The 26,498-nt window shown below is 44.0% G+C and overlaps 1 protein-coding gene across 1 annotated transcript in view; it reads right to left on the bottom strand.

Annotated features, from left to right (window-relative positions):
* The window catches only part of TNC (tenascin C), an 87,630-nt gene that overhangs the window by 25,014 nt on the left and 36,118 nt on the right, over positions 1 to 26,498 (bottom strand). The window contains exons 7-15 of the mRNA XM_054584908.1: positions 23,520 to 23,789; positions 22,555 to 22,740; positions 22,232 to 22,321; positions 20,494 to 20,757; positions 14,136 to 14,408; positions 13,314 to 13,586; positions 12,444 to 12,716; positions 9,182 to 9,454; positions 6,601 to 6,873 (exon numbers count right to left, since the gene is read on the bottom strand). Of these exons, the coding sequence (XP_054440883.1) occupies positions 6,601 to 6,873; positions 9,182 to 9,454; positions 12,444 to 12,716; positions 13,314 to 13,586; positions 14,136 to 14,408; positions 20,494 to 20,757; positions 22,232 to 22,321; positions 22,555 to 22,740; positions 23,520 to 23,789 (2,175 nt within the window). The remainder of the gene's footprint in view (positions 1 to 6,600; positions 6,874 to 9,181; positions 9,455 to 12,443; positions 12,717 to 13,313; positions 13,587 to 14,135; positions 14,409 to 20,493; positions 20,758 to 22,231; positions 22,322 to 22,554; positions 22,741 to 23,519; positions 23,790 to 26,498) is intronic.

Raw genomic sequence — 26,498 nt, 5'->3', positions numbered from 1 at the left:
TCATTCACCAAACATCTGTAACGCAGGCACTCTTACTTGTTAGGTGCCAAAGGGTCTTTTCACACATTCCAAGAGGAGGGAGCTTAGAAGAGCTGTCAGTAGTTCCCTCCCCCATCCCATCTAAAGAAACAGAGGTCAATGGCTTGTCCCAGATCACAAATCTACGAGATGGCTAGACGGAGATCCAACCCAGGTCATCAGACTCCAAGTTCAATGTTCTCTCCACACCCTTAGCCAACAACTCATTAGTCAGCCCCACCAGTGTTGGCAGGTCCTGAGGCAGAAGCAGGATTAGTGAAGGTCCAAAGCCTCCTCTCTTGCAAAACAAAATAGTAATGGTGAATGTATTTATTTTGTTTATCAGAGGGGGCAGGGGGATGGGAATTCCATGGCCAAGACTGCTTTAGCTGCATCTAGTTTAGAAACTTCTTTTGTCATTGCAACTAAATGGAAACTTTCAAAGAGATAAATGACCGTACACTAATGCCCACAGTCTAATCCACGAGATGTAAAGAAAAATGTTTCAAAAAGAAGTGTTTGGTGACTGAATGAACAAGTAAATGAATGTTCTCATTCCCTAAGCAGAGGTTTAAATTTTACTGTGGCTTGGACTTTTCGTACTTTTGTTGAAACACTTGGTGTTTATTTTGAGGGGTTTTTTTTTTTTGCCATGTACAGATCTCCCCAGAATCATAACTCTATCAAAGGCAAAGATGAAATCTCATGTACTGTGCAAACAGGCTTCCTTGTCTGTAAGACAAGAGTCTCAAATTCTGCTGCTGAACTTTGTTTAGATAAGCGGCGCCTCGCTTGGAGAGCTAGCTTCGTTGCGCTTCCATGCCATCAAAGCAGCACATTCTGATGAAAAGGAGGGCATTCAGGCTAATTAGTGAATCAAGGGTCTGTTATTTGTAGTCCCTCCTGTTCATTTTCCCCCTCTCTTTTTAAAATATGCTTCTTTTAAAATGCAGCCTTTTCTCTTCAAGGATTAGCTGAGACAATGCTGTAACTGGATCCAGCCTTCCTCAAACCAGCTCTCCTGACCTCCTTTTCTTCTCTCTGTGCTGTGGGCGGTTCTGCAGGCGGCTACAAGTCAGGGCCTGATGGGCTCTGTGGCTGGCCATTCCTGTCCTCCTGGGCAGTAAGAGTCTCAGGTCATGGCTACCTCATGCCCCCTAAGGAATTGCCATGGTCTGTGTTTGAAGACTGTGAATGATTGAATTTACATTAGATAACGAGACAGAAAATATAACCGCTTTTTGATCTCACATTGAAACCTGCCCAGGAGTCTTTTAAAAATAATAGGAAAGCCACAGCTCCGTAGGTCTGTTGATTCTACGCAGGCTTGCTGCGAATTTTGAAGTGCACCGCTTTCCTCATGGCGCTGGGGGAAGGCAGGGAGGACCCAGCAGCATCCGTCAAATGCCAGCTGGATGCTGGGCAGTTACATTTCACCGTATCCACTTAGTTCCTGTGACAAGGCTGCCAGAGGGAGCTCTGCGCATCATCTCCTCATAATAAGGAAATTGGCGTTCAGAGCAGTTAAGAACCGGACAAGGTTATGTAACTGAAAAGAATGTGGGACCGGGTGAGAAGCCACTCAGGCCTGGTCTCACAGTCCTCCCTCTTGGGGGACACTGCTGCCTCCAGTAGCCACTTGGACTTATTAATGTGTCTTATTTACAGCAGTTTAGGTCCTAGGAGAGTCCTGGTTTAATGTGAAAATCAGATGGCAGAGTTGGTTCTCCTGTTTTTAAGACTAGATATTTGGTAAATGAACACTACTTGCTGCTTTTGTCATTGATTTAGGATGATCTCAGGAAAGAAAATAGAAAATCATTTTTTCACGTAATTCAAAGAGAAGTTAGAAGTCAAGTTTAAGGAATGGGCAAGGTTAAATTAGCTAGGGATTTATCTGCTGTCCTAAGTTGAGACTTCATTAATCTGTTCTAAAGTCAATTTATTTAGAAGAAAAAGATAAATTATTTTATTTCTGGAGCAGGTAGTTTATGGACTGACTGCCTTTTGTAGCATGATTTATGGACAAAATTCCTATCCTAGGCCATTATTAACTTAGAACTCACTCTTTAGCCAGAATCTCCAAACGGTGAATCAGACAGCCTATAAACTTGAGCATAGAAATCCCTGCAAGTTTTATACAACTATTGACTACATTGTCTCCAGTTCCAAAAAGTGGCTGCAGAGGGTTCCTCTTTGCAGTAGCATCTGCTCCCTCTTCACTTAGATGTTTATATATGGAGCGAAGACTGTATTTTGGGCTCCATTTCTCTTTAGAATGTCTATCACCTTTCCCCCCCTTTCCAGTCTCAGAATTCTAAGCAGATGAGTGAGAACCTTTGAAAGAGTACCTGTCACGACAAAGGCAGTGAGGGGTCGGGTGGGGTCCCCAGCCCAGGTGGTCCCTGTCACACTAACGTCATAGCCAGTGTTCTCCACCAAGCCGGTGACGTGAGCATGCTGTGCATCTCCTGAGACTGTGAATTGCTGGGGCTCATGCAGCGCACGAGAGTCGCTAACATTGATAACAATCTTTGCAAAAGGCCCAGCTCGAGTGGTCCATGACACGTTGAAGCTGTCAGAAGTAATATTGCTAAGGATTAGCATGCCCAACTGTGGCTCTGGCTCTGAAGAAGGAGGAACATAGGCAGGGAGAAAGAGAGAGACATTATTAGAGGAAGCAGTGTGGATCTCTCCAGCATGTAGCCATAGAACATGAAAGCATCAGCCCCTCCAAATCTTTGCTGAAAGGGGGTATATTAGGCTCCATTGCTTTGTCTGCAGGCATGGGTTGGTTTGCATTCTTTTTATGTGTAGACATGACCATGTGCTAGTCATGTATGAAGAAAAGTAAACAAGCCACGAGAGCAGCAGAATTAATGCAAAGGGCATTAAGGGTACATTATCTAAGGTTTGTAATGGCGCCTTAGCTCTGTAAGATGTTCAAAGAAAAGACAGCTTCTTATTGAACATGTATGGTAAACATGGAAGGCTCTATCACATCCTGGAGAGTCAAAAAACATGCTAGCATTTTAAAGACTCTGAAATGCTGGTTCCTATAAAGAAACCTACTTAATTTTATTTATCCTAGCATTTCATAAACTGTTTAGTCAATGGATACCCTTTATGAGGGATATTCTTTGAACATCTCAAGGAGCCACTGAGCAACTTAGAAAAGTTACTCTGACATTTCCTTACTTAGTTTTCTTAATATCTATATGGATTGTCCCAATTAAAGGCTAATGCCTATACAAGAGAAATTCTTGATAATATTTAGAAACCCAAATGTATATGCTATAGGAAAACCTACTTCTCACCCCCAATACTGTAAATGTGAAAATGGCTTTCATTAAAAAAATTCCTGGTGTATGAAGATGTTACAGAAAAACTTGAAGTTGGGTGTTGCATTTTTCTGAACAGGAAATTCACCTTTTGGGTAACTTGGAAAGATGGATTCCAGGGAGGTTAAGTTTCTCTTGTCCCTTGAAGTCTAGACAATCAGTGATGAGAACAACTCGTTTTTAAAGCAGGGGACCTATATGCTACTTTCAGCTGGGATGTACTATATGATCAGGCTTCCTAAATGCACATTAACCAAATAATACTAACTATAATGTAAGTTCAACCCAGACTGTCCTTTAGAGAGAGGCAACAGTCCCAGAGGGCAGAGATACGAGGCTGAGGATTTAGGGTTGGGAAGAAGCAGACTAATCCTCCCAAGGACTTAGGAGTTGTTTTGCTGCAGCTACTGTGTTTGCAAGAAGGAGAGGACTCTTCTGGATAAACTTTAGCTGGATGATTGCACAGCATAACTCAATGCTATAAAATCTCTCGGGACAAAAAGGATCTGGCTCAAAGCAGAATAGAGGCCTAAATAATGGCATGGGATTTCCTACTTAGCAGTCAGTTTGATGGTATAATTTTCAGCCACAGCAGTGGCAAATTACCTCAACCCCACAAAAGGTAAAATCCTCCAAATGGCACTCTGTTTGTCCTGTATTTGGCTGTGGAGGCAATCTCCAGAATTAAGGATGCACGTCAGGACTCTTGTCATGCTACCAGACAGAGACCGGCAGTGCCAACACATTCGCCATGCTGGATGAGACCAGGCTTCTCAAGGTCAGGTTGACTGCCAGCTGTCGCCCAAAGGGTGCAACCAAGCTGAAAAGTGAGATGCAAGAAAAAACTCGGGAAGAGAATGGTAGTTAGTGTTCCATGCAAGCTAGGAACATTTTTCTCCCACCACTTTTAACCCTCTGAAACACTTTCTTGACATGCTGCCTGCTTCCAGGAATGACAGACGTTTTCTCAAAAAGTTAATGCTCTGAATATTCATCACATGCACCAAGATTTGGACAAAATGATAGATGAAAGGAAGACTCTAACCCTTTGTAGCAGATTCCAGTGGATGATAAAACATGCTTGATAGGGTAAATGTTATAAAAGGAGCAGTCTCTTGGTAGGGAATGCAGGCAAATGAAAGTCTCAAGGATAAGATGAGACCATGTGGTTTTTGGGGTGTGTTTTAGAATCTTTTCTCTACATGTTAGTGGCACCACTTTTAAAATCTTCATGAGGAAAGCGAATGTTGAGCATTCTGACCAAGGAACCAAAAACAGCATGCACACACCTCTTTGAATGTGACAGAGGCAAACTTTGATTAGAAAGACCGCAGGCAGATGATAATGAGAGGAACTGGAAGCAATTATGAAAGATCAGATGAAAGGATGGTTTAGAAATTCAACCAAAGCAAGTCAGGTTAACTCTATACAAACAGAGCAACTCCAGATGTGGAGGAATATTTAGGAAAAAGAGGTTGACATTGAAGTTACTTAATTTGGGGTGAGAATATATTTTTTTAATCTTTAAAGCTCTGATTTGGGTGGCTGTATCAAATTTGAGAAAGATCTGGAGGAACTGGGAGGATGAAAAATGGGGAGCAAGGGATTTTTGGAATGCTCCTCAAAGGAAGTTCAATGGAGAGTGAAGACCCCCTCCTGGGAAATACCTGTGGTTGTTTGGACCATCAGGGTCTGAGCGCGCTGCCCACCAATCAGCCCATGAAGGTGGGCGGTGTAATCAGAAGAAGGTTTGAGGTTGGTGAAGACAGAACTGCGGGACACCACCGGCACTGAACGCACCAGCATCTCCCGGAGGTGGTCAGAATTCCTAACTTCTATAAGAAAGCTATCAAAGGCAGACTCTCGCGCTTTCCACGAGATGGACACAGTGCCCCAGGTCACATTTGAGACAGTGAGGTGGCTAAGGAGAGGTTCAGCTACTAAAGCAAGGAGAAAAAAATAGGAAAGTGTGTCCATTTAAAACCGTTATAGGTTCAAAATCAAAACACATAAGACTAAATCCATAAAGTTTTAGACTTTACACTCTGGTAAGGGTATGCTCTTGTCCTTTCTCGGAAACTGATCTGAGCCTTCAGAAACAAATATATATGGTTGACTAATTTTCTCCCCTAGGTTTTGTTATTCTTTAGTGTGGCTGAGATGAGAACTAGAGAATGCTGGCCCTCAGACTTTTCTGTGGACCACCCTGATAATGAAGAATGAAGACAGACCCTCCGTTGACCTTGGGCAACTTAGATAATTTTGATGCTACAATATCCAACCTTTTCCTGAATTCCCCAGAATATGAGACTGTGAACTAGAAGAAGAAATTCTCCTGTGTCATTCCATAAGTAACTATTTTTTTCAGTTTGTGATGTCTGACTTTCTCTGTCAAGAGAAGGCATCGCCCCAAATGTGCTACAAATGTTATTTTGAATGGAAAAGGCTCTCCTTTCTAAATGGATACAGAGCATTCCCTTCTGCTGCACGCCACAGAACACCTGCCATGGGATGTGTGTCACAGGTGCTACAAATTTAAAGGGAGAGCCATTTACTCTTCTGCTAACCAAGCTACTTGTTGGAACACAGCTGTTTTATTTCTGTGTTTACCATCTACCACTCGCTGTTCTGGGGGCAAGACAGCATGTTCTGGTCTTTTCTCTCCAAGGTAGCATTGGAATTGGGGTGTTCTGGATGGCATGGTGTCTTTCTGCACTCCTCTGAAGAGGAATATGCCCTTTGTCATTGCTTTCCCAATTTAAAAAAGAGAACCAACACAATTTCATGAGATTATCAGGATATTTGGGTATTAGGAGGTCAAAGGCACTAGGAAGATGACGATACTAGGGTAACAAAAAATAGGAGTTCTGATACCTCTTTGACCGATATAGATGTCTTTCTCACTCAGGGACAATGCTCATTAGGGCTTATGGCTTTTTGTTGTTGTTGTTGTTACTGAAGGGGAGGGTGCTTTTCTCCAGATTCCCTGTGGCAACCTGGACCAAACTACACCTTCTGCCACAAATGCCCTGATCAGTGGCAAATCAGGCGAGGGGCTTAGTGGAGAGCCACCGCATGGGCCACTGTGAGAGGAGAGGAATGTGATACAGTGCTCGAGGCTGGCATCGCTGAGGAGTTACTGCACTGTGGCCTGTGCTTCGGGGGGTGAGAAGGGGTGGCTTCACCCTGCAAGGAAGACCCTGGAGAGAGAGCGCGTTAGAAACGGGAGGGGCACGTGTACCTGTGGTAGCTGTGATATTGATGGTTTTGGTCCGGATGCTGGGAGCAAGTCCAGAGAGGTAGACAATAAAATCATTACTGGGGCGCAGCCCTGTGATGTGGGCAGTTCGTTCAGCACCAGGGATTTTGTATTGCATCGTCTCCAGTAACCTATTGGAATCAATAATTTCAATGGTAAAGGTCTCGAAGGCTCCATCGGTAGCTGTCCAGGAGAGATTGAAGCTCCCAGGGGTTATGTTGGAAACATTTAAGTTTCCGATTTCAGGTTCTCTGGCTGGAAAAAAAATGGATAGGGGAAAAGAAACAAATAAATTTGAGTTAATCATTTGGCTGTATTTAAAGTTGAAGTTGTTAATAGAATTGTAGCTGGGGAGAAAGATCTGATATCTGAGAGTTATGGTGAAATGAAGTGATGTTATCAATCAATGCCAATGAGGGAGGAAAAGGGGATTTGTTAAAAGAAAAACAGAAAGGCGGGTACAGCAGTTAGATTCTCTGCTCAGGAGCTGCCGCACAGGATCGAGCTGGCCGGGACGGGCGTGTGAGAAGATGTGCTGAATGACGCCGGCTGGACCGGCTGCGTCTACGCCAGATGCTTCTGGGAGCCCCACCTCAAGGGTGCTGGCCACCAGTCAAGAGATGTGACTCCTGGCAGCTTCCAGTCTCCCGAATTGCACTCACGAGACCAAGATTACTTGGCTCCCTCCTGCAGACATCCTTTGCTTTGAGGGAGCTCCCATCTATTCAAATGAAGACTAAATCATTCTGATGCCAATACCCTCCCAAGATGGTACCTATGGGCTTCTCACTTTGTGACTTGAAGGAAGTTGGCAACTTGTCAGTGTAACTCTTGGTATTTTCTTTAAACTTCTGACAAGGGCCAGCCGTTCTCATACTCTTAAAATTGCTTGTCCTCTCTTCACTGCTTTCTCTGTGGGCCAAGAAGGCTAGTATTTGCATTGCCAACCAGGAGAGCTGAGCCAGGACAAGGCAGCCTGGCAACTCTGTTCAGCCAAGAAATGACATTTTGCCTTGGAGATGGTCCTACCGGGCTTTTCTGAGCAGCAGGAATAATACATGCAGAGGGCAGGCAGAAGCAGCGTTTGAAAAGCTAATTCTCTCTCTCTCAGAAAGAGAAAGCCTTCCCATCCCCACGGATTTGGTGAAATGCAGATCAGATGGGATTATAGCCCTGCCTCCCCTCACATTGACTCATCAGAAGCAGGCGTGTTGCTATCAGTACATGGATACTCCTCCCCACCGCACCCCATAAAACTACTAAGAACACCCAAACCACAAGATCTGCAGGAAAGATCAGAAGTGGAGGGTGATTTCCCTGCCTTCTGAGAAGGGATGGTTTGTGGATAAGAGATGGAATGAGCCCTGGGTACATCCAGGGAAGCCTCAGCGGCAGCCGTGTGGCATTTCAAGGTCCCCATTCATGCACTGGCTGCCTGTGAAGTATGTTTATCTCAGTGAGAGTTACTTACATGATTGAAGCCAAAAAGTGGAGCTATGTTTTTGGTAGAACCATCTAGGACATAGAGATTTGCATGAAAGCTTATTTGTGATAATCATCTCAAAATGGGGTAGGCGTATGTAGAACCAACAACACGGCCTCTCCTGAGCTTCAGACCAAAGGCGGCCCAGAGGAAGATGGACCATGGCAGACAGTGCTGGAAGACTGCTCACTATTGCAGGGTTCCAGGGAAACGATGGATGCCGTGTCTCTCAGCAGAGGGATGAGTAAATTACGAGGCGCTGTCCTGAGTCTGAGCTGGGAGTGTGCCACCCAAATGCCAGCATGCCAGGGCGCACCTCTTGATTGAAAGAGCAAAAAGGACATCGGATCTCTGACATTCATAGCCTGGGACATTCCTTGCTTCAAATGTTGCTGCGTGTACTTCTGTTAATGAATGGCTTTTTCTTTGGTACTGTCTCTAGTCATAATTGTGTGATTTTCCCCCCTCGTTGCTCTAGCTATTTGCTAATTTGCTGTTCTAACAATGACTCAGTAACTGAGAGAATTGCCCAGAAGAGGGTAATTCAGTTCTCTAACTCAGTGCATTTGAAAGAAACATTTGAATTAAAACTTTTTTTTTCAGTGCAAGAATGACAGAGCTCCTACCCTTGAGGGATTTGAGATAGTAAAGCACCATTTCCAACCACCAAAAAGACTCTCTAATGTAAATAATCTGTGCTCCACCAGCACTCACATGTGGGAAGGGTTGGCTTTTAGTTATATCCAAGCACTGGAGAGGAGAATTAAAACCTTCAGGCTGTCTTCTAAAACAGAAAGGCATCATTCAATAGAGATGAGAGATGTAGTTGTAGAATTAGAGAAAGTCTGGGAGAGGCTGGAAGCTGAAGCTCAGAAAAGGCAATGTCTGCGTTGTTCATTCCTGAGATGGCAAAGGCATCTGGACCAAGGCACAGCCCATGGGGAGGTCTCTGACCATGCATGGCCGGCAGCTACGGGGCACATGGAAAGGATTCAGACAGGGCGAGAGGCTGACTCCCTGATATCTTGGAGAGAAAGCAGGGGACCTGGGGAGAGGGCATCAACATGGAGAGGAAGGTACCTGTGGAGGCCTCAGCAGAGAGCACTGGCGTTCTCTGGCCCCGGATCACCCCGTAGATGGTAACTCTATAAGGGGTGCCGGCCTGGAGGCCCGGGATGTCCACAGCCCGCAGGCTGCCGGGCACCGTGAGGTTCTGAGCTGCCTCCACCTTGTTGGCCTCCTGCACCTGAATGACAAAGTGCTCATAGGCCTGGTCAGGTGCGGTCCAGTTGAGTTTGAGGCCATCCCAGCCAACCTCGGTCACGGCTAAGTCTCCCAGCTCAGGGAGCTCCTCTGAAGAAGGACAGAGAGGTATTTGTCAGTTCTGTCAACCAAACATGAAGAAACCAAACGTTCCACAGCCCAGGAGAGAGAGAAAAAGGTGAGAGAATTGCCTGTGTGTAGTCATTCTTGGTCTCTGGGTATTTCCAATTAGAACTGTGGTACCTGGCCACAGCTTTTTTTCAGGGGTTGAAAATGATGAGAAAGGGGAACATCTGCACTGTCCATCCCTGAGACGACAATGCCATGTGGACCACTGCACAACCCATCTGTGCATCTCTGAGCAGGCACATACAGAGCTTAAAGGACAATTGGAAAAGGAGGGACTGTGGGTCAGGATGAAGGAAATAGGAACAGTTAAAAGTGCAGGCTTTGGAGGCCGCTGGGTAGAATTCCGACGCTGCTGTTTGCTAGCTGCGTAATCTTGGCCTGTCGCCAGCCATCTCTGAGCCTTGCTCTCCTCACCTTTAAAAGGAGCTGACCGTACCACTTCACTGGATTGTGGGGTGATTAAACGATGCTATTTATAAACCTCTGAGTGTCCTACGTGACACATACCAAGTGCCTGGAAAGTGGCAGCCTAACAAACACATCATTGTTTTGATGTTGTAACGGCACAGGAACTTCATTTCTTTAATATGACTTTTTCCCTAATTCAGGCCAGCTTTGCCCTAATAGCACTGTGACTCATTTACCTCCTTTTGAGCAGATCTTCCACCTTTGCACATACTGCCCATCCATTCTCTTCCCATAAAGCCCTCAGGTCAGTTAGGTTCTGGTCAGCATCAAACTTCCTTAAAGAACAAAGCCTCAGGTTTGTTGATCAGAACAGAGTTTCTGCTCAAGATAACATCTTGACCTCAGCTTGACCTCAGTGTCAGCCCCAGGCCCATGCATGTAGAACAAACCTACTGACCACATCCTTTCAAAATCAGACAGAACAACACCATGGCTGACATCAGGGCCAGATGCAATGATCAACTGCTCCCTACCTTGGCCCTGACCAATCAGTAGAGCCCACCACCCTAATTCCCTTAGTCACTATGATTAATGATTCCCCCCTATATAACCCATCCCTTACAAGCCATCGGGGAGCCAGGTTTCAGAGCATTAGCTCATGGACTTGGTGCCATTTCCTTAAATAAACCTTGGCTTTCTTTGCTGCGATCCCCCATTTGGGTCTTAGTGGGCTTTGGTGCGCAGGAAAGCAAATGCCTTCAGTTCGGTAACAGTATTTCCCATTGCAAATTCTCGGTTATATTGGAGAGAACTCCCTGCTTTATTTCATTACTTGAGCTTGAAGGGATCATCTCATTGCTGGCCATGGGCTGACTGGGTTTTTAAAGTTTCAGGTTTGGACCAGTCTGACGTTTCCTCTCTGGATTTTGCTCAGCTTTCATTGATCAAACATTCTGTACTGGGTTCTTGGACTGGTTCTTTCCCTTCTACTCTCTTCTGCTAGTACTGTGTCTAAATGAAGGATGCCTGCATCATGAAGCAAGGCTCTTTGTGTGAAGTGAGGGCCCACTTTAACTTCAAAGTGATTATTGCTTGGTAAATGGTGCAGAGCAGATCCCACTATTTATTTTTCTACAATGTATAAAAGGAATTTAATGTAGATATTATAGCTGATTTAGAAAGCTTAGATTCAAATATGGGGGGGAGCCTGTTTCTTGGGTTAAATGAAATCTCTGTCTCTCTTTTTAAGGCTGAAGTTAGAAATGAAAATAACTGCAGGAATTTTACTGTGAGAGTCTGAGCAAACTTGTCCATTTGGACAGGTTGTTTTTAAACTGTGTTCCACATAGACCTGGTGTTGTTTTGAAAGAACTGGGTTGGGGGTTCTGGGTCCAGGGCTACCCGCTCCATCCCAGCTCACCAAGATCAGCTGGTCATCTAGTTGTCATAAACAGGGTTCCTTGTACGATTTGCTGTGCAAAGAAGTTCTGCTAAAAGCACAGGTTTACAAACTACAGATGGAGACCCTTAACATCCTGCCCCCAGATTACACATGTCTTAAAGGCCCCTTTCACACTCATTTGGTGGGAAGTTACTTGAGGAAATACAGGACAGGGGCAACCTAGCCAGCTCAGGTGGACTGCGGCATTACCTTTCTTATTTTAGGAATTGCATGTAGTTTCTAGCAAAGACTAAATATATTTGTCATTTATGTGCAAAGAAAAACAATTTTTAAAATTAGATTATTTGGATGGTGCTTTCAAAACAGGCTGTGTAGTCTAGAAACTATCATGGGCCTAAGGACCTGCAAAAAAAACCCCTCCTAGCAAATACCTGGCCCATTTTCCCATAGCTCTTTTTAAAGTTGTTTCTAGAAACCTCATGACCAGCATGAAGTTTTCTATAACAGATGGAGTAGCATATTTTCAGGGTCCAAACTGAGATGGATTGTTTTTCTTCCTCCAAAACACTGAAGTCACATATGGCTGTCCTTTTGGGGAAATGTTACTGCCTTGAGTGGCTGTTAAGAAGAGAGACTTGGTAATTTTAGAAGATGACTGTCATTTCTAAGGTTTTTCTGTAGAGGTCTGACTACAAGCTGGATGACTGAGGCCATTAATGATCAGATTTCTCTAGAAAGTTCTGACCTTAATCTTGTGCCACAGTGCTATCATTTATGTTGTTTTTATTATATATTGCTGATAAATTTAGCTATTTGCTAGTCAACATTTGTTAGAGGATGGGCGCTTTGCTGAGCACTTTCATGATCTCATTTACTGTTCATGACAGTGTTCTGCAGTAGAGGTGTTACTTCCAGTTTGAAGGTGAGAAAAGCAGGCTCAGAGATGTGCAATGATACCCTCGCCCCAAGAATATTCAACCAGTAAAGGTGGAATTCCAACCCAGAGCCTCCTGAGTTACAGTTTGTGTTCACGCTGCCTCTCAGCAACACCGAGATGGGCTCTGCCACGCGGGGAGTTTTCTCCGTTCCAGAGACAGGCTGGCTCAGTCATACTCCCAGTCAGACTGGAGGGTCATATACCTGTGGTGACCTCCGCAGCAAGGGGTCGAGAGCTGCGGCCCCCAACCTCGCCGTGCAGGGTGATTGTGTAAGGGGTGCCAGCCCTCAGGCCTGGGATTTCCACGGAGTGCAGGCTACCGGGAACGGTGAGACTGTGAACTTCTTTGGCCTGGCTGGCCTCCTGGACCTCAATGACAAACTGCTCATAGATCCCATCTGGGGTGGTCCAGTGCAGCCTGAGCGCATCCCAGCTAACCTCGGTCACTGTAAGGTTTCCCAGGTCTGGAACCTCTTCTGCATAAGGACACAGATTTGCTGAATTACTAGAAAAGCCAGTTGCACATTGGGATTCAGGTGCGATGGCATTCTGGCGAAGGTTGGGATGAGTTGTCTAGAGAGTGCTGATAACAGATGCATAATTTATTTACAGCGGCTGTTGAGCACACTCTTAGAGTTGGCACTAAAGCCAGGGTTTTTCTCTACAGGTTTTGAGGATGAAAGACAGTTCCAGGAATTGTTCACAATTTCTATTTTTGACATACAAATGGGGCATTGGGGAGTCTTTTGGTATGTTCTTAAAATGAACTCAAATTTTTTTCCATGCAAATTGTGCTTTCCAACTTCTTAAATATTATCACTGAAACTCGCTTTGAAAGAAAAGTCACCTCTCACTTTTGTAAAGGAAAAGTACGTGGAATTTCCCATAGAACTGGCTATCATGCTACAACTAGGACTTGGCCATATAAGGAATTGACATCTGAGTGGAAGCAGGTTTCACAGGTTTTCCACAAGGTGGTGGGAGCTGAACCCAGTTTAGAGCAGGGGAGAGCTTTGATCCCTCCTGAGCAGAGACAATGGGAGGAAGCAAATTAATGAATTAGTTTAGAATACCTGTCAAGACTTCAACAGAGAGAGGGGTTGTGCTGAAGTCCTGAGTGACCCCGCGGATGGTGATGGTATAAGGAGTGGCTGCTTTGAGCCCAGGAAGGTCCACGGACCTCAGTCCTCCCGGGACTGTGAGGTTCTGGGCTGCCTCTACTGAGCCAGTCTCCTGCACCTGAATGAAAAACTGCTCATAGGCTCCTTCCGGAGCACTCCAGTTGAGCTTGAGGGTGTTCCAGCCCACCTCGGACACGGTGACCTCTCCCAAACTAGGAATTTCCCCTGGAGAAGGACAAAGAATCAGTTCAATAATCAAATCACACGAGATCCAGGGACTCTGTAACACAAGAACAGGCATTATGTGAGTTTAAAAAATGTGATTTTCTTTAGATAAATGTGCTTCATGCAGCTTCCTAAATTTGTGAAATAGGGCGAAGGGGTTAAGGTGTAGGAAAATATTTGTTATCTTATTTCATTAAGGAATAGCCCTAACCTCCAGTAGATAAGATTAGTTTTTTTCTTTGAAATAAAATGCCTTAACTCCGTTTAGCAGGAGGGAGCTGGTTTGTGAAGCTAATGGTGCCTGCCATTGGGGCTGGGGTGTGATCCCCAGGCTGGGCTCTGCAGAGCTCCAAAGAGTGTTGTCCAAACAGGGTGCAGTGTGAAAGCTGCCCCTGGGACCATGCAGCCCAGTTGCTCCCCACTCTTACACACCATGGTGCTATAACTTGGGGCAGAACAAGTCCATTCAAAAGCAAGTTGCGTCTGATTATCTTTGGGCAGTTTCCTGTTGGGAAAAACAGAAGCTATAGACAGAAAGGTGAGAGGTACCTGTGGAGGCCTCAGCAGAGAGCACTGGCGTTCTCTGGCCCCGGATCACCCCGTAGATGGTAACTCTATAAGGGGTGCCGGCCTGGAGGCCCGGGATGTCCACAGCCCGCAGGCTGCCGGGCACCGTGAGGTTCTGAGCTGCCTCCGCCTTGTTGGCCTCCTGCACCTGAATGACAAAGTGCTCATAGGCCTGGTCAGGTGCGGTCCAGTTGAGTTTGAGGCCATCCCAGCCAACCTTGGTCACGGTGAGGTTTTCCAGTTCAGGGGTGTGGTCTGAATAATGACAAAGATGGGGTCAGTTAAACCGTGCCTCAAATGCTTTCTTCCTGGGAACCCCAAAATGGCACCCCGGCTGCTAGTACCGAAAGGCCACAGGGCCTGAGTGCTGTGTGTCACCGACTGCGTCCCCGAACGTGTCCCCAGAAAGTGCTGTTGCAAAAAAACAACAGAAACATCAATGTAATACTTATTTTGCCTTATTGCATGCTTGGGTTTGTTTTTTGGAAGTTTGTTTTTGGAAGGAAAACTTATTGACCTGCAGTCTATGTTATTACTGCTCTTGGTTTCAGTCTCCGTTCTGGAAAGTGTCTGTCATCCTGGGGATGGGATCAGATGGAACAGCCTTTGGTTATTCCTCAGATTCTTGGACTGAGCTGTCCAGACTCTTGTATTTTTAGGAAATTGGCTCCTCTTAGATTTCCTTCCCTTTCACGCTTCCTTCATCTCCTCTATATCATTGCCTCTTTGTGTTGGAATTTTTGTCAATTTCCGGGGCTCAGCTCAGTTTACATAAATCACTTCAGGAAGATGAGAGAGAAATTAATACAGTGCAAGTAAGGCTGAACTGAGCAAAGCAGTGTGTCCGTGCAAAACTGTCCCTTACTGGTAGAAAGAAAGACTAAGGCCCTGGGAGGAAGGGTTAAAACGGAGTGTGCCATCGCGTTTCACCTCCTGAGCGCACACACAAAGTGCAGTAAAACTCTCTGGTCTGAATGTGCCTTCAGAGTTATAATATGCCCAGCACTGAACTTAAATGGGCTTTCCATGACCTAGGAAGAAAGAGCTTTCTCTGGAAATGGATCCTGTAAACAGAGTAAGAACTGCTTTGAGTTCATTTAAAAGATCTTTTTTTTACCTCTATTTATGTCTTATACTGTTTGCTAATTTCAAATGAGCTCTGTCCATTATGGCAGGCTTCTAACTTGAAGATCTTGGGTTGCAATTGGATTGAAGACATCCTTTCAGACGGGAAAATGTTTCTTTTCAAGAATCTATTGAATGCAGACTTTTCCAAGTTCTTGGGAATGCTCTTTCTAATTGTTTCATTTTGGCAAAGTTACACTCCTTCAAATCTTGTTTGATCTAGAATAGGAGTCTGCAAACTATGACCCAAAGGTCAAATCTGGTTTGCTGCCTCTTTTGGTAATGGGCACGCTGACATAGTTTTTATATTTTTTTTAAATGGTTGGGGGAAAACTCAAAGAAGAAGAATACTTCCTAATACATGAGAACATATGAAGTCAAAATTTCATTGGAATGTAGCCATGGTTGTTCATTTCTATATTGTGGATGGCTGCTCAAACCATCCTTAAACCCACTGGCCCTCGTGAGGCCAGCAGCAGAGATCCAGGCATGATAGGCGTCTCCTTGACCTTGGGATTTCAGCACAGTTACACTCAGGAGCACGTCTTTTACAATATTCCAGCAGTCCTCTTGCGTAAAGAGACATGGGACAAATCTAACCTCACCAAAACCTTAAGGTTAAGGAAATTGATCCAGTGGCTCATTAACTCTCCTTCTTATCCCATGTTCTTTTCTTTTCTCTTCCTTCCATCAAAACTGCTGGTCAGCAACTTACCTGACATTGATTTCCCCCTTTTATGTGAATTAAGTCACTCTTTCCTCTCTAGCTTTTAAAGCTTTCTCTCTAATTCTGACATAAAACATGTTTGTTTTGTTTGTTTTTCCAGTGAAAGAAAGTTCAGGTACCAGGTTGTAAGAGAGCCAAGAGTGACCTAACTGGGCAGGGAGAAGGGGATTATGGATTATCTATTAAACTGTTGCAGTAAAGATGGATGGAGCAAGGGGAGGAGACCCACAGTGGAAAATGTCCCTTCCTGATGAGAACCACCCTTTCTCTGTGAATCAGTGTTTTCTTTGCTACTATATTATACAGTGCTCTGCCCACCATCCTGCTTCATCTGCCCATAGAGTTGAGAGAGTAATTTCACCTAATGTTATGTTCCTTGGTGAACACTAATAATCATGGTAAAGGTACTTCCACCCAAATTTCTGGCTGTTCTTCCATCTTTTTGTCTTTTGAGCGGGGAGGTATGTAAATCAAGAAAGAGCATCAGTTAATACTTAGTGAGCGATGCTATGACTGTTTCTGTAGTGGATGCCCTTGGTACCCCACCCAGACCCCTCCACTGAACAAATGCCAGTCAGATAAGTAAAAGCTGTGTCTTCAAAGAATACTGTCACTAGATAAATTAAAAGAAGAGGGGTAGGAATAATAAAAAGAGAGAGAATGATATTAATTAAAATTCAGCAGACAATAGTTGAGGTGGGGACGAAGAGGCTTCCCGCAGTAAATGCTGACTCTACATTTCAATAGCTAATGACACACTGTGGGCTCCCTGCCCAGGAAGCCCAGTATTTCTGCTGTAGAGTTCCACACTCAATTTCTTGGCATTTCTTTATGAAAAGGCTGTTGTCTTCTTCTTCCAGCTGTGCACTGGCATCTACCCTCTGAACAATGTCAGTGGGCCTGGGAAATCAGAATTTCGAAACCCCATTTCTAGGCTGATGGTGTGTTGACCAGCTTGCGTGAAGGAATTTCTGGCTGTGCCAACTTTAAATCTTTAGATTCCCAATATCTTGTAGATGGTAGAGGGGTAAGCGGTTTGCCACCTTAAAATGAATCTTTTTGGAAAATTTTAAGCTGGTTATTTTTAAGAAACAAAAGACTCAAGAAGAAGCTTTGAACTTTTCTCTGGCTGCTTAAACAACAGAGGTCTGCAAATGCTCATAAAGCACATGCCTTGTGCTTGGCTCTGTCCAAGGCACTGTGGATAGAGGCAGGGTCCTTACATTTTGGTTGGTAGTAGGAGGCAGAAAATAGGTGAATAAACCAATTACTGGATAATATCAGGCCAGATAAGTGTCATGAGGAACTCTGGAGTTTGTGGAGGGGTAACTCAGGATGGGGGCACCATTTTATATCAGTGGCCAGAAAAGTCTTTTGAGCTAACACAGGAGCTGAATGCAATGAGGAAGATGCCATGGGAAAAATTCGCAAGGAGAGCATGTGTAAAGGTGTTAAGATAGGAACAGGCTTGGCACACTTAAGGACCAGTGAAGGCCAAGGCGACCATGGGGAAACCAGGAAGGGGAAAATGGTGGGAGTAGGATCAGAGAGCTGGGAAGGGCCAGAGTCTGTTGGGTTGTGCAGCCTGTGGTGGGGCCTTTGGATTTTATTGCAGGTGTGAGAGACAGCTATGTCATGCATACTTTTAATTTGGTGCCCCATCAAGGAACAAGCTTGCACTTTGGTTCAATTCCACAGCTAGAGCCCTGGAATTCCCTGGGAAAAAATGCTTTGGGGCAGCCAATTCCACATCTTCTGAGTAAAACCCACAGACGATGAGTGGCACTTTGCAGACTTCTGCTTTTAAGAATCTAGTGATGCAGAACTGGGAGTCCCTTTCTTCTGAGGTTGAACCTACAGCCCTTTGACATTTCAGGGCTCATAGCCACATAGTACACCTACCCAAGAGTTCCCACTTTTCCTGTTTCTTTTTTTTTCTTCCCACATGCTTATAAAGGCCAAGAGCCTGGACTCCTATTTCTTTACATAGTCTACAGCACAGTCCTGTTTGCCTCTAAGTGTCTTTCCAAAAGCTCAATCCCATTTCAGGGCGCGTACTCAAAGGCATTCAGTGCTCCTGCTGCATGCTCTGCACCCCAATTGTAGCAAGTGGGGCGTTGCATTTTCTGTTCAGTAGATTGTAAGTTCCTCAGGGCACAGACCTATCCCAAATGATCTAGGGTCCCCAGAACTTAGCAGGGAGCACCCTTGTAGTATATTATTGACTGTAGTAAATGTAAGAGACTTGGGAAGGCAGAATTCAGGAGAAAGAAAGAAATGTCCACCTCACTTTTAATAAAATAAAATAATTCTATGGAGAATGTTATAGAGAAATATTATGGAGTCAGTGGGTAAAGAACCAATAAGAGGGACTGTGCATCTTTTTTTTCTGTAATGAATAATATCTTTAAATATCCAGGGTGATTTCTGTGAAACAATGTTAAGGAGGCATGCCTGGGAAATGAAATCATGAGTTTTTGGGATGCGGGAACTGGGCTCTCAGTCAGTGACAAAGTAGTCCCAGCCTGTGGTTCCCTTGGAAGCTTTCACCCCTCTGAGCTGCTGAGGCCTGGGCTTCCCCACTGGAGACAGGAGATAATGTGCGGAGAGGGTAACATGATTGAATGGAGCTAGGAAGCTCTCTTTGATTCAGCATTTGTTAAACTCAGAGAAAAGCAAAGAGGCAGAAAGAGAAGAGAAAGAGGAAGAGGGGGAAGAGGAGAAGAAGGAGGAGGAGGAGGAGGAGGAATTTCCTCTTTTTTTTGTTTTTCTGGTTCTTTGTTATCCCTTGATAACCTTATAACAGGCTGAAACATTCACCTCTTTACCATGGATTCAGTCCTTCCCGGTTCTGTTCTGCCCCTCCCTCATCTATGATACTCTTCCTCACCAGAGCATCCTTGATGATCCTCTCAGAGCTGGGAGGGAAGCAGTCCTTACAAAGACCGTAGAACTGACCACCAGAGCTTACTTTAGACTTTTTCTTTCTCATAAACAGCCACATTTTAATGTGGGCAGCAACATGCTCAGCTAGAAGACTACCTTTCTTAGACAGCTAGGAGTGGCTGATAAAATGCGGGTAGAAGTCATTAGTGAGGCTTCCAGAAAGACTCACCTAGCAGGGACTCCTTTTTGGTTTTGTTTTTTTCCTCCTTTATGCTGCCTAGAACACAGATGTGAAGGCTGTACTGCAGCAGCCATATTGTGACATGGACTTTGGGAATGGAAGCCAAGAGTAGTGAAACAAGAAGAGAAGGAGCTGGAGTCACTGCTAATTTGGAATGACCCCTGAATCACCTAACCTCCGATTGACATTATGAGAGAGGAAACCAACTTTATCTTGCTTAAGTGACTGTTATTTGAAATTTATAAATATGCTAGTGATGGTATTTGTAAATGACAAAAGCTCAGAGGCTTTTCCAAATTTGTCCATTACAACCTCTTTTCGGTTTATGGAGAGTCAGCCGGAGTAACAGCTCTGCCATGACACTTTCTCTGGCTGCTCCTGATCCTCCCAATCACTCCGTTTTCTTGGTTGAGTTTTGTCTAACGTTCTGAATATCTAGCCTCCCCTGAGGTCTGTAAGCAGGAGAATGGGAGCCAGAATGACAACACTAAATGAAGGACCCACTTGTCCCTCAAATATCAGCACACTACAATGTGTTCAGTGGGGTCTCCATAAATAACTAAGTTCAAGGTACAGACTATCACTTATCACACTGTGAAGAATTAACATTTTCCAACTTCACATCTTTTATATTTTGGGGTCAAAGTTATATGTGCATATTTTTCATATACGAAGAATTGATTGATTGATTGTTTGTTGTTTTTTTTTTTTTTAGCCACTGAGAAAATGTGGCAGCAGGCACAAAGTACAGAATGATTGGGCTAGAAGGGACACTGGAGGTCAGTAGCTGCGATGGGACCAAAAAGTTCACCTCTTAATGACTAAGAGAAAAGAGAAAATAAGAAGGGCACTTTGGAAGTTTCCAAGGACTGTTTGCAAATTTGCAGGTAACCTTAGAGGAAAGCAAAAGACCTGTAATGGAAATATTTAATGAGAAATAGCCAAAGAATTATTACTAACATCCTGGTCATCTTGAAAAGAAATAAAATGAAAAGTAAATTAATTGTTAGGCTAAAGGGCATGGGGGGGCAACAAACAATTTGGAAGACTCTGTATAAGGTACAAAAAAAACAACAACAAAAAACCCAAAGACAAGCAAAAGTCCTGATGCTTCCAGTTTTCCTAGGATGAAATAGTTGAAAACCACTATTGATCACCCAGCAAGGAAATTTTGCTGAATCAGTTGACGAAAGGAAAAGATAAGTGCGTAGCTCTTTCAAAGTGGCCTGTAGAGGCTTCATGAGTAGGGAAAGTAGCAGGACTCCCCATCTGGTGTTCCTGTGTGAAGACAGCCTATCTGCTGGGTCTGCAGACCTCACGGTCAACAGAGTGTCTGCGGGGAGCTCAGGGGCTGACCTCACCTGTGGATGCCTTTACCCGCGCCGGCTTGCTCCTGTGCCTGCCCTTCTCTGCTCTCAGGAGGATGGCATATTCCTTCCCAGGTTCCAGGCCACTCAGGACATAGGAGGTGGTGTCTCTGGGAAGCTGCACCTCCACTGGCTGGCCCGAGGGAATGCTGTAGTTGAGGCGGTAATGGTCAAACTTGGCTAACGGTGACTTCCAGAACAGGGTTAGGGTGGTCTCCGTTGTCTCAGAAACCCGAAGGTCCTTGGGTGCGTCCATCTCTGGGAGGAAGACACAGAGATGAACCTTCCTCAGGCTGTGAGGCAGGCTAATCGCGAACTGAAAGTCAGCTGGCTCTTGGCTGCATCCTCAGGTCTCCAGTAGACCGGCTGGGTGGCTTCAGGAGACTCACCTAACTGGGTCTCCGTTTTTACTTTTGTAAATGCTGTTGTACATTACCTTATCAGATGTATGGAAGACTGAAAAGAATAGAGTGGTATGCCCACACCACAAAATGCTACTCAATTAAAAGCATTTATAAGGAACTGATTATTGATATAAGAAACAACTTGGATGGATCTTAAGATAATTATGTTGAATGAAAATGTCAATTTCTAGAGGTTGCTTACTAGATGATTCCTTGTATGTAGCATTCTTGAAATGAAAAAATTATGGAGATAAAGAACAGATTAGTGATTGCCAAGGGTTAGGGATGTGGAGGGAGGTGTTGTAGCTATAAGAAAGGAAAAGAGATCCCAATGATGGAAATATTCTGGGTCTTGACTGTAGTGGGGCATTCGAACATCTGCATGTGATAAAATTGCATAGAACTAAATACACACTCACAGATGAGTGCATGTAAAACTGATGACATCTGAATAAAGCTGACAGATTGTATCAATGTCAGTTGCTTGGTTCTGATGTTGTTCTATAATTAAACAATTGTTACCATTGGGGAAACTGGGGGAGGAGCTTATGTATTATTTCACAGCATGTGAATCTACAATTACCTTAAAATGAAAAGATCAAAAAGAATATGTAAGCCCCCAGCACTGGCTCCTGCATAATGAGGAAGCTCAGTAAGCCTGAGTTATGTCCCCCTGCAATCCGGCCTCCCTTTTCTTCACAGTAGCTGGGGGTACATCAGGAGGAGGCTTGTGGAGAGAGGAAAGTGTTTTCTTTTTTACAAGTTTTCCAGAAAAAGAAAGAAAGAAAGAAAGAAACCTTGAGGAAAGAAGCAAAGGCTTCAAATCAGGTAGCTTCTCACCAACCTCACCGAGAAGTTAGAGCCTCAGGATGCAACAGGTAAGAGCAAATTCCGACTTAACCTATGCTCCTGCCACTTAAAATTTGTATGACCAGGGTACGTAATAGGAGGTAGAGACGTTCTAAGAGAAACCCTGCAGATGTGTTTTGATTAGTCAATGATATTTAAAAAAAAAAACACACATGGAATGGGTTACAAACTTTAAAAAGTTCATATTTCTTATAAAGTCTGGTTCCAATTTTTCCTTAAAACAAATCTGCTGCTCAGTTTCCTGAGAGAGCGGTGTCAGCATCCTTTAGGTGTGGTGTGCTCAATCACGTTGTTGCTTTTGAACGAGACATCTGGGCTAGACGATCCTAGGCTTCCCTTTTTCATTGGGTCATCTCCTGTCTCTCTGTCTCTCCTACAGCAGGTTTTCTGCCTCCTGAGCCCTGTGTCTGTGAGCGCCCGCCTGGGGCAGGGGGTGTGGGAGTCCAGGTGCGCCTCACCTGTGGCTGCATTGATGGTGGCCGGATTGCTTTCTGTGTCCCCCTTCACGGCAGACACGCCAATCCCATATTCAGTTCCTGGCCTCAGTCCTAAGAGAGAACGTACAGGTTGAAATTCAGCTTCATATCAGCAAGACTTTCAGATCATGAAAACTCCCCCTCCTTCCCCGGAGGCTATGATTTTTCAGTGTTTGGGATGTTCTAAAGACTGACTGACAGCCAAGGCAGGGGCTGGTTGGCAATCGTATTGTTTTCTCTCACTGCAAGGTTGCAGCCTGGGGCCACGTCTCCGGAGCCGGCTGGATCTAGGATATGGAGCTCACCTGTGAGCGTGGTCTTGGTTGTGGCTTGTTGGCTCCTTGGAACTTCAACCTCTGCGTGGTCGCCTCCGGAGATGGGTGCGTACTTGATTCTGTAGCTGTCGATGGCCGCCTTGCCATTCCTCCATTCCAGGGTGATGCTACTGTCTGTCTGGGAGACGCGGCGGAGGTTTCTGGGAGCATCCAGCCCTGTGTGGGAGAGGGAGGGATATTTTTACTGGAAATGCCAGGTACCCGGAGGGTGGAAGTCTGACAATTCAAGCTGAGATATGAAAGGTTCTCACTGTTGGAGAAAAATGACAAAATCAGCCCCACAGCTGTCTCAATAGCTGATGCACAAATCCAAACAAATGCTACATATTTGGCACCTTTCCGCATTATTAATGCATGTGATACTTTAGTCATTCATGCTTTCCTCAGATTTTGTGCTTAAAAAAACTATACAGAAACTTACAAATAAACTATATGAGTGTAAGAACTGGTCTGCTGAGTTCATCAATGTATTTCTAATAACTCACATAGTGCTTACTGAGCTCTGAAAAAATATGTATTGAACGACTGATTGACACTTTGGTACATTAAAAAAGATGGCATAGGCTAAGGGTTAGGAGGCATCTTTGTCATTCATGTTCTCCATATACTATATTTTATTATTAAAAATTCTATTAAAATGTTTTTTACTAGAACTTTTGTCTGAGAATGTCAGACGAGCACTTTCCATGTATGCAATTGTGTGTGTGAGTATGTATATATATATATTTATAGACCTATATCTATCTATAGATCTCTATAGATATATAGCTTTGAAAGGTTATTTTGGATATCCTTTTCCTTTGGAAAATTAATCAATCAACCAGTACAATATCTGAAAATAAAATGTAAAGAAATGAAAATTCCCTTTGTACTTTCCTGCTGTGAAAGGAGCCTGGAAGACACCCCAGCGCAGAGGGGTATGGAAGTGTCGCTACCTGTTGTGAAGGTCTCTTTGGCAGGGTTGCTGGACATGTCAACCCTGCGGGAGATGAGGGACACCTCGTACTCGGTGTCGGGCTTCAGGTTCCCGATGGAGTACTGGTTCTCATCGGCTGTGAGATCGATCGTGGTGCGGTCACCCGGGACGTCTTTGATCCCGTAGGAGAGCTCGATGCCGTCGATCTCAGCCAGGGGCTTGAACCAGGTGACCAGCGCCGTGGTGTCCGTGACGTCTTTCACCTCCATCTGGCTGGGAGCGTCCAAGCCTGTGAGCGGCAGAGGACAGAGCTGCTCCAGAGATCTGGGGCGGGGAGCGGGTAGGGGTGCCAGGGCTGCGCAGACAGGCAGCTGTCTGCACCCACCTCTGCGCAGTCAAGTGTGATACTGACCGCTTGGCCTTGCTTTCTCTTTCTGAGCCTCAATTACCTGTTGGACAAGCTGTAAACAGGGACGATGACTGCTATCTGGTAGGGTTTGTTGTTTTTCTCAAAGTAAAGGAGACAATGCTTGCAAAGCATCCTGCCGGGAGTCTGGGACACGGCAGCCACACCATGGATGATTGTCACTCTGTTAGTATTCTCATTACTATTTTCATAAGTTGAAGAAACAAGCTTAGGAGCAACTTCATTTAAAAAACATTGACTTAGTCTCTTTTGCTTTCTTAACTAGGCAAAACTCTGGATGGTTGATAACGTCTCCATTAGAATTAAGGTGCCAGAAAGTGAGGCAATGACTGTCTTGGCAGCGAATGCAAAGTTATTTTTGATGAAAAGGATTCAGGAAGGAAAGCCATGGCTGCTTATCCTTGTCTCCTCAGCATGGCTTTCCTCTGCCCAGTTACTCACCTCCTCTCTATCCACCCTTTGGTTTTGCAGCTCCGACAGCAGGCTACTCAGGGCTCTGAGAGCAATTCTTGCTCTTTCTCCCCTCCAGGCCTCTATACTGGCTGTTCTTTTGTTTCTTCTTCCCACGATTGCCTGCTCTCCATCTAACCATCTCCTACTCACCCTTCAGAATCTCATTTATAGGTCACTTCCTAATGAGAAGACTTCATCGACCCTGTTGCAATCAGGTAAACAGGTAGTCCTTGGGTAAAAAGTTTCCTCCAATGGGTAAAAAGTTTCAGTAAATCCAGGTGATTAAGTTCCAGAGATTTGCTGTATGATATTATTGTACCTATACTTAACAATACTGTATTATATACTTAAAAACTTGTCTAGAGGGCAAATCTCATACTAAGTGTTCTTACCACAATTAAAAAGAATATCCTAATATTGTAATTTTCTTTCTGTTTTGCAACAGATTTCTATAGAGTTTATTCAAAGTATACTTATTGTTCAATTTAGATAGGGTCATTCATTCATTCAGACAAAGGGTCTTTGATTTTTCTTAGTCCCCAGCATAGAGTCAGGCTCTGTCATTTATGTCTTACTCTATTTTTTAAAATTACATAAACAATTGCAGTGCAAACACTAAAACATTCCAGGCATTCAGTAAGTGCCTAAAATGAAGGCTTGCTAAGCGTTCAGTCAATGTTTCCTTCTTTCTTCATTTTTAAAAGTAGTGAAGTTTGTGTTTTCAGTATTGGTTGAGGAAACAATAGCAAATGAAAGAAGCTTGGTTTTATAAAGGGAATGAGAAGAAGGAATTACTCATAGCTGATTATGAGAAACCTACAATCTATTTTTTTTTTAATTCCAGGTTTTGATATCTTAGTCTCAGCTTATAGATAACAAACCCATAAAATGCACAATGAAAATGATGCTGTAATTCAATAGTGAAGCTGCTTGTCCTGTGTTATTACAGGGGCTAGCAAGCAGCCTCACCATACCTGCTACCTACCTTAGAAGGTCCTTTATTAAAGGAGGTGGGATTCACCCAAGGACTCTTATCTCTCTTTATATTTGGGACACTTGAAGAAGGGAGACTGCTTATCATGTGCCAGCCACAGTGCTTTATCATTTATGTCTTAACTCTCATGATAATTCCACAAGTAGGAGACTATAAACCCATTTTCCATATCATGGGTCAGAGGTTTAAAGAAGTGAATCTGCTCAAGGTCATGGTGAGGGGTGAACCTGGAATTCAAATTCAGGACTGTTTGGATCCAAGGCCCATGCTTTTTCTCCTCTAAACGTGAAGGCCTCTCAAAAACATTCAAGTGCCAAAATGGTTGTAATACAACCTCTATACAGATCAGAGGGAAAGAGTCAAAATGTTCTGGCACCAAGATTTTAAGGTTCTTTAAATGAAAGAAATCATTCAGATAGCAGCAAAATGAACAAGTAAATATCTGTCTCTCAATGTTGATATTTATGTGATTATGGAACATCAAATGCTAGGATGTTTGTCCTTCAGTAAGAAGAAAATAAAGCAACCAATCTCCACATTTAGATTACAAGAAAAGACCTGAGGAAAGAAAGGTCTTTTATATTCTCAGTGTGTCTTCTGAGCATTTACATGATTTTTTTTATGCCTTTCTGATGATCTAATGATTTTTTCCTGTTGGTACCTGCCTTCTACCTACCACAGAGAGATGTTGTCAGGATGATGGAAATGCTTGCTTATAAGGGAGACAATACTGTGAATTGGCTCTGAGTTAGACAAAGTATGCAAGTATTTAAATGCAAGATGTTCTTTCTTGTCATTAGTTAACAGACATAGCTTTCCAACAACCTCTAGCCAAGAAAAGTCAATTCCTTAAGCAGATGGCACATACATGATTTTGAAAAAGATAAACAGTTTTTATCAAATGGTAATGAAAAATAATTTTGTTTGTTTATTTATTAAAACTTTGCTTTCTGGTGAAACAACTCCAAATTTGGATTCCGCCCCCACACCCCCCCATCAAATGATCTCCAGTGCTGAATCCTGTTCTACTCCCAAGAGGTTCTGACATCATTAGTACGGACTGACATTTTATTTAGATTCCTGTTGAAGACATGGAGTCAACATTCTACATAAACCAGAGCTTA

Source organism: Pteronotus mesoamericanus, unplaced genomic scaffold, assembly GCF_021234165.1.
Source record: "Pteronotus mesoamericanus isolate MK-2021 breed Mesoamerican mustached bat unplaced genomic scaffold, CSHL_Meso_final contig_78, whole genome shotgun sequence".
Classification (NCBI taxonomy): domain Eukaryota; kingdom Metazoa; phylum Chordata; class Mammalia; order Chiroptera; family Mormoopidae; genus Pteronotus; species Pteronotus mesoamericanus.
This window is presented reverse-complemented; position numbering and strand designations above follow the sequence as displayed.